This window comes from Teleopsis dalmanni, chromosome 2 (genome assembly GCF_002237135.1).
Source record: "Teleopsis dalmanni isolate 2A chromosome 2, ASM223713v2, whole genome shotgun sequence".
NCBI lineage: Eukaryota > Metazoa > Arthropoda > Insecta > Diptera > Diopsidae > Teleopsis > Teleopsis dalmanni.
In genome coordinates, this window is record NC_051847.1 from 7,860,367 (window position 1) to 7,869,444 (window position 9,078).

At 30.2% G+C, this 9,078-nt stretch overlaps 1 protein-coding gene across 1 annotated transcript in view; it reads left to right on the top strand.

The window, feature by feature from the left end:
• Positions 1-3,074: 3,074 nt before the first annotated feature.
• The window catches only part of LOC119684973 (pre-mRNA-splicing regulator female-lethal(2)D-like), an 11,404-nt gene continuing 5,400 nt past the window's right edge, over positions 3,075-9,078 (top strand). The window contains exon 1 of the mRNA XM_038099134.1: positions 3,075-3,123. Coding sequence (XP_037955062.1) covers positions 3,075-3,123 — 49 coding nt within the window. The remainder of the gene's footprint in view (positions 3,124-9,078) is intronic.

Here is a 9,078-nt window from a genome sequence, read left to right on the forward strand (position 1 = left end):
GATTTATTAATAAATATCGTTTTCCAAGAATAAGATAAAGGACAGCTATGCACTTATATGAGAAAGTATAGCTGTATTGGCCAAACAATATCACTTTCTCTATGTTTCGCAAAAAATCATGCATTCAAAGCAAATTATTAAAGAATTTATTATTTATTTATTATTATTTTTTGAAGAGTAAAGAGGTTTTTCGAATAGTAGTGAACTACAACAACGAAATTTCATTTTATATTATTTTTAATTAATTGAATATCTGGTTGACCATACAGCTGTTTCGAGTATTGCCAAATACTCATCATCAGTGGTCTTGGAAATAATTCTTGTATTTAATTATACGTAAATAATTTTTTGAGACTGCAAGTAGAAGGAATCGAACTCGTGTCCTGCCAAATTTGAAGCTTAGAGTCAGCTCACCTTAACCTATTGACCGAAAGCCGTACTTGACTTTTATGTTCGCACATTTTTCTGGAGTTTTGTTACTTTGTTGTGAATAATTATTTTTCAAAGAATTATTTTTTTTTTCTGTGAATAATAAAAATTTCTCAATTAATAATTTAACTAATTTTTTTAAAAAAACATAAAACGTTTACATTTTTAATATATAGTGATTCTGTTGGATTTGCAATATTTAAAACTTTTCCTTATAAAATCCTATCTAAACCTTTTCATGCATTAAATTTCATTAGTTTCTGCCAACAATCTGACACATAATTTTATTTGGTGAGAAAAGTTGTGAAAAGCAATTCATTAAAACGTCACAACTATTAAGGACATTCAGAATATTCAGTCACTTCACTTAAAATTTTAAATTTAATTTTGTTGAAAATTAATTTCATATGTCATATAACACAGTTTACACAACGTTTGCACCTATTAGTGATGGAATTCTGCTCTAAAACTACTACTTAACGAAATTGTTGGCATTTAATTTTAATTTTAATTTCAAATTACAAATTACAAATTACAAAAGTTTTCAACTACATTTTGAATGTACCACGAAAAATTGAGTTTCATACTTTTCAGTTTTTGGGAAAAAAATGAAAACACGATATTTAATATTAAAGTTTTTTGCACATTTGAAATGCTGAAACTGCATTTTCCATATTACAGTCGAAATTGGAATGCTGAGTAAGAGTACGAGGATGAGTACGAGTACGAGTACGAGGATGAGAATGAATTCAAGTACGAATAGAAACGAATTTTTGGCTCACAGCCAAACAAAAAGAGAAAGAAATAAATGAATACAAATAATGAAAACATTTTTAAAACGTTTTATGTAAAATACTAAACAAAGAATATTTAAATATTAAAAGAAATAGAAATGGAAATGGGAATGGAAAAGTAGTATTCACATTGCTTTCCAAAGTAATATTCTGATATGCAAAAAGGATCTTCCTGAAGCAAAAATAGGAAAACAATAGCGCAACATGCAAAATGCAAATTTGAAATTGATTTTTATTTTGAGATTTGAATATTGGTCAGTTTCTCTAACACTATATACGACATACACTATACCACCAGCCAGCTCACTCAGAATTTCAATAATGTACTCAATGCAGTCAATTTAATTACCTGGCTGGAAGTCAAGGGTGGATGCATTGCTTCAAACCAAGGACATATTGGAGCGAAGTGTAATTTCATATGCAAATACTCTGTTTTGGATTTAAACTATTATTGTTTGTTTGTAAACTCATTTGGAAATATGTTTTACCTGAAGTTGCTTTAAAATCATTTAACTAACTATTCGGTTTTTCAGTTTTTGCACATATTTCTGGTTTGAAATACAAAATGATTTATATTTATTTAAAATTCATTGTACAGCTCCGCATCTAAGGTCATAAAATTGGTCTTTTTAATGTTATAATAAGCCAGCTCCTGCTGTTTTTATGTTCCAATTTATAGCATCATAAATCCGCCCGCCGCAGCACTCGACTGCGTTCGAACTAAGCAAAAACACACGGAATGGAGTAACCAAATCAATTTGAACGAAACACAATGAAAAGCGTTCAACTTTGTGGTTCACAAAATACAAGGTGCACCTTGCGGCAACAAATTCATTTGCAGTTATTCCGCCTTGTCTTGCCCTGCAAGGAAAACGGGGAAAATTGCAGGCAAACGAGAAAAATGAACGGCCACGATTCTGTGTAATTCGCTGCTTACACAAGGTGAAGGCTTCTGAACTATGGTACACGGCAGCGCTACGGGACACACAGCAGAAGACATTTGGTACAGCGGAAATGATGCAAATAAACAGGAAAGCTTTACGCCCCTATTAACATTGAAGCTTTATGAACTTTGGATAAATTTTTATGGTTTGTTCTGGCTGCGGTATCGGCATTGCCATTGGCAGTGTGCACCGTGTGTTGCACATTTAATGGATGCAATGTTTCAATGCTCTTTAGTCCAAAACAATTTCACCTAACTGCATGTCACTAATAATTACCATTTTTAATGGAATTTATAAAGTTTTCTAAGTTGAATCGATTTTCAAAAATTTATTTTGTCGTGAATTTGGAGTTTTATGTAACTGAAAGAAAAAGAGAAGCTAAAATATTGATTGGGAAGTTATTGGTAACTAGATGCTTACTTCAAATAATTCTATTCAACTTTTTGTAACTTACTTATTTTACTCACTTGTCTTACTTACTTACTAAACTAAAGAATGAGTTCTTGATCTCAATATCAGATCATCGTTTAATTAGGGCACATAACCCAACTGACATCCAATCCAAGGTTAATGGCAGTGGGTTGTGTGTTCGAGTCAACTTAACCAATGGGTTAAAAGACACCGATGTCTGTTACAGACATTGATTATCAGCAGCAACCAAAACATTATCTTTTTTAAAAGATAATGTTCAGTTTGAGACTGTTTGTAGTGAGACTGCCACTGCATTGCCATGCATGCAAGAATAACATAATCCTTTACTGAGTGAATGGTTATGCTGGAATTCATGATAATAAATCTACGGTTAATCTTGCAAGTTAAAAATTATGATGAAATTTGGTGGATTGGAGCCTTACTGTAAGCTCACAACTTAATTTTTGATACAAAACCTTCCTTTAATTGTTAGAAAATGTTACTGGCTCAAGCTTTACCACTAGGCTTAAAGCGTACCAATTACGGTAAGACATATCAATAGAGAAAAATTAAAGTGAAATTGTCATGTCATGCGATATCATCTGAACAAAGTGAGTCTTAGTGAGAGGACAATAAGTCGGTTTTGAGCTGGAATTGAACGAATGTATGGAAATGTATGCTCATGTCGCCACTTAAAGTTAGAAAAGTCTTATTATGGGATATTCTCACATTTGTTTCAAAGGTTGGTGCCCTTAAATTAACACCCAGAAATCCGTTTAATTGTATTATTTCACATAATTATTTTACTAACTGTTTTTAGATTTGAAAAGCACTTAAAAATTATGGTACTTAAATTATAATAGGTCACTTGCAACTTCGCCTATATGAAGGAATCTATCTATTCCTTCATATCCCTATCTATCTATCAGGAAGAATCAATTTTTTTGTTTTTGGTGTATAAGATTAATTCTTCTTCTTCTTTTCTTCATTTCATTGCGTTTCTAGCGAAACATTGGGCTACATTAAGATTAATATTAAATCATATTAAGATTAAGATTAATTCGCTTCATAATTTCTATTTATTTCTCCGTAAGTATGATTCAGTGAAGTACAGATGGTTTTAATAATGAAGCTATAAATTCAAGCTGACTTTCTTCTTGTTTTAAGTTAAATCTAAATTACTGGTTAAATTGTATGTTTTATTCTAATAGACTTTATTTCCTCTTTAATGTTTTTATTTTAATCCATATTAGAATCATTTGTTTTTATTCTATTTTTTTAAATTAGAATTTCCTAGTTTGAACTATATGGTATTATTTAACCTGAAGTAATTATGGAAATAAGTTCGCATTTTTCTGCTTACCTAATGAAATATATGACAACTTTATCGCTTTAACATAGAAAACAAAACCTTTAAAGAAGACAATTGAAAAAGTAATTTTGTTCATAGATGCTTCCATTAAAGCACTGTTATTTCTAATCATGCCAAATTAATCTTTAAGTGCTGCAATTAAGATGTAAGAAGACATTGCAGAGGAAACATTCGAAAGCGCCGAGGAGAAATGTGTACATGCAAGACATTAAGAAACTCGTACTAAACAAATTCAACTGTTTTTAATGTTTTAACTGTTTCAAGTGCGGCAACAGCAGTTTTCAATGGAACTGTGGCATTCCTTTTAAAAGTATCTCATCATAACCATAAAATCAAGGAAACGATGCTACCATGTTGATGCCGCTTTACGAGTAAACTTGGCTCGTTTATATTGAGAAACAATGAGTAGATATTTGAGTAAATGTTATTATGGCACATAAACATGAAACAGGCAACAGCCAGCCGTTAACGAGTATCATCCATATTTGGCTTGAAACAAATGGCAACTGGCAACTGGCAACCGGCAACTCGCAGCTCGCAACAGATAAAAGAAAATAAAGAAAGCTGCTGTGGCAGCACTTGACAGTGAAAATTTAATCAAAATATTTTGTGAATGGCAATTGCACATTTATTGAAGATTCAAGTTGCAAAGTTGGAAAAGTTGGCAAAGTTGGTAAAGTTGGCAGTGTTAGTAGTGGCTCCGGTTTGAAATGCTTCATTGTGGCAGCTGGAAGAAACGGTTTAATCAGGAGAAACCCACATGCACAGAATGGCAGCCATAAACATTTGTAATTTGTATAAACTCGTATCAATAATTCAAGTTGGTCTTCTCCGTAAAGCGAGTCAAACTTGATTTCCCCGTCTTGATGCAGCAACTTGATTCCTTGACTTGATTCAACTCACCTACTTGATTTCGTATTGATAAAATATGCTTCGCTGCTACCAATTATGCACGTACAACATTTGTTCAACTGTAAATTTTACAGTTAGTCTTGTACAAAATTGTCTTAAATGGGTTAAAAGTTTATGATATCCTGTTTACGGTACGGCAAGGTAAGGTAAGGTAAGATGAGGTAAGAAATAGAGATAAATTACAATTAATGAATTTGAACTAAAAAATTGGCTGATTTATGTCAAACAAAACTGCGGATTATAACTGCATTTGGCTTCGAAGTTTTTGGTTTGAAATGTACTCCGTGGAAAGTTCGCTACTTAAAGTTTCTAAAAAGTTTTGAAGTCGTTCGAAAGTGGTTGGGTAAAGCGACGAGAAGTAGAGTGAGGCAAAGTTAAATTTCATAAACCAATTACGGCATAATTTACATTTTTGTTGGTTTTCTGTAGAAATTTAGACAAAATGCAACACAAAGTAAAAGCAATTTTCATAATTTTAAACAATTTATTTTGCAAGCAATTATTTTCACAGCTGCATCTGCGAGAATATTCCCCAGCGCTGACGCGCCATATAAATCCACTAAATTCACTCAGGCCAGAGCTGAAATAAATTTCAACACTTTGTTGTTCTTTAATCCACTGTAAGTTTTGGCATAATTTATGCCATTTCGGATATAATAGTGTTGTAATTAAATTTCGTATCGTGAAGTTCTTAAAACTTTTAGACTTCATGAAATATGTACGAAAGCACGGAAGTAATGGAAATTCTAATAGACCGTTGGGAATGAAGTGCACGGCGTAAAAAGTCAGCTGTTGAGATATTATTTAAGGTATTGTCAGACAAGAGTCTTAAATAGCTTTCCATTTATTCATTTATTATTCTCTGAAATGGAAATTCTGAAATAATGAGATATGCGAATTGCGATATCCTGTCCTTTAACTACAAAACTGTTTAGCTATGAATTAATAAACAAAAATCATAAGAAAAAATTGAAACAAGTATTTTCTCATTAAGAAAACAACAGAAGAACAGATATTTTAATATAAATGAAATACTTAGAGAAGTTTCAACATCAAATATAAAACAAATTATTAAATATTGTGTTTTCAACCTGCTGTTGTGAACATTTCAATATTCTTTAAAATCAAAAATTTATATTGTATTGTATTTACTAAATTTTTATTTAATTTTTTTTTTATTGATACAATGCAGAAAATTTTGAATGTTAAAAATCAAAACATGTTAGTCTTTGGATTATTTGAGATTTTAGCACTTCAAAGCTTATCATTTTGAACCCACAAAAACTACCTCTTAGGAGTGAATGTAGAATATTTGCACAGCATTGAGGTAACTTCATTCCAGTAATCAGTGCAGAGAGATGCGAACATATAGGTTTAATACCTAGCGAGCTAGGTTGATCTAAGCCAGAAAACTGGGCCTTTCTTATTAGAGAGATAGCGTGTTGGTGATGAGGTGAGGTTAAACCGAATTCAAGTCTCACACTGTGGCCTTCGATGCTTTGCATATACTGGTGTAGCTTTGTATTTACTGGTGTTGGTGATAATAGCGGGTTCGTTTTTTTTTCTCTCAAAAGCCAAGGAACAAAACTAAAAATTTGCAGTCTCCATATATTTCAACTCAAGACTATGTAAGATAAATAAAAAAAATTGTAATCTAGTAGAAATTACAATTTTGTTTCAAGATCTGTTAAAATGCATAAACTTAACTGAATGGATTTGGTTTATTTACAAAATTCGGTTAAAAATTTGTTAAAATATATAAACTCAACTGGATCGATCTAGTTTATTTACAGGAGTTATTTTAGCCATAAATCTGGTATTAAAAAGACAAATAATTGCTAAATAGGTATATGTGGTTGGAGGGTATTTTCCGAATAGCCACTGCAACCAAAATGTCAATCAGAAAATATGAATTTGTAGTTTGAATGTTATAATCATGATATTTCGAAGAAGTTGGTTTTTTTTATTATTTTAGTTGATTACTTTGTTTAGAAAAACTATTTAAATGAACTGCAAATTGATATTATTTGAACTCTAACAAATTAAACTCTAATATCGAGTATTTTTAAAAATTCTAATAAAAAAACTTTTATTCAAAGAACTATTACGAACTATATAAATTGACATGAATGTTACTAATAATACTACCAACTTTGGGAAAGTTCTTTTAGGTACTTCAAATGTAAAAAGTGTCTTGCACATAATAATAAATTATCCCTAAATACATTCCCTAACTTGTGACATTCATACAAAAAAATATCTAAAATTTTGAAAATAATATACCGCTAAAAGTTTTCACTCCAAAAACTAAAAAAGGTGACATAATTTTATGAAAACTGGCGCCAAAATATTTCTTGATTAATTTTGTTACATATATGTTCTACATTCTCTCTCATAAATTTCAAATTATTTTCTTATTTTCTTGAAAATTTATCTTTTATGTATATGTTTGGTAGATTATAACTTTTTCAATTAAATTCCAGCATCAAATCTTTAATTATGCGAAATTTTGAATAGTTTTTGATTTCGCTATCAACCTTAGATACACTCACTTCCCACAGATAGCAACAGTTTTCCCCAATAGGTACTCGTTTATCTCCAACACTTCGAACACTGAACACTGAACACTTCACGTTATATCCAATATCTACGTTTTCGTCTCGCAGTGAACAACAGAATTCAATTTTCGTTATCTTATCGAAATGTTGCCACAACTCGAAACCCACAACTCACAAGAACAAGAAACAAGAAATGAAATTGAAAATAGTTTAGTTCACGTACTTATCGCCGCTTCAGAATGGAATGCCAGAGCAAGCGACAAACCCAGTCGTTTTAAGTGAATTTTTCATACAAATTTGTTTATTGTTATTACAGTTTTTTAATAAGTTTTTTATTTTTGTTTTTATTTTAATTTTATTCTTTTATCACATTTAATTTGTTATCAAATTTCTATTTACGAACGACTTCGTTTAGTTGTAGTATTCTGTAATTCAGTGAAGGAACTGAAAGAGCGGGCAATAACTTCACTCAGTGTTTCGGTTAGAACGGCTAAGTGCAGTGTATGGTGTGCGCGGCGGTTAACTCATTCAGTTTTTGCCAGTTTTTCAGATACGCCAACCGACCAAGTTCAGTTACATAAAAGCGATTTACGATTTAGTGAAGTCCATATATGACACAAATAAATTAAATTATAAGTTTGAAAAGTTTGAAAATTAATTAAAGTTTTTGTGAAAAAAAAATAATTTATTTAGAAATTTACAAATGAACAGTAAAATTCTAATAATTTTTTAGTTGATTTTTTTTTGTTCATTGAATTTATATTATTATTGATGTACACTAGTACCGAGTTCTAATCTCTGTTATTAACAAAAACAAAAAGCAATAAAAATCGTAATCATATACATATAGACATAAAAAAAAATAATTTAGCTATATAAAAATTGAAATAGTTTTGGAATAAGTAAGTAACGTAACATTAAACACAATATCATAATAGATCATAAAACACAATATCATAATAGAGTATAAAACATAATATAATATCATAACATTATAATAATATTCAACAATAACTCTTAATATTAAGCGAATATGAAGAAAATGTTGACTGTCATAGATACGAGTTTAAAGGTTACATTATTGGCTTGGTTGACAGTGAAACTAATTTGTTTTTACCCATTCATTCAGTGTTAATTGCTTTTTGATAAGAATTAAAAGGATTTTGAAATACATAGATTAAAAAAAAATCAAATATTATTCTTTATCGGGCTAACATGCAGTTGTTCCAAACATGTTATTGGTTTTAGTTCTGTTGAGATACAAGTTCTTGAACTTTATGAATTTATTCAGTTTAAATTTGTAATAAATGTAGTAGTAGTTTTGTAGAAAATAAACTTATAATAGTCTTTAAACGACTCCGTTCTCTATTAAAATATGTTAATATATTCAATATTGTACGTTTAGTAAATTGGAATCATTTTATGTTATTTGCATTATAAAATATTAAATCTAAAAATATTAATTTGACTAAAAAAAGATATTGGTATATTTAAAATTTTATTTTAATAACAAAATTTCAAGGTCCTCTATATCTGTTGATCTGGTACGCTGTTGTTGTTGTAACTCGTTGGGTCCTGTAAGCAGATAACATGAAAGGATATATAAGATGATTACATGGATAGAGAAGTGAATGGGTAGTGGTTCTGTTATGCTTATT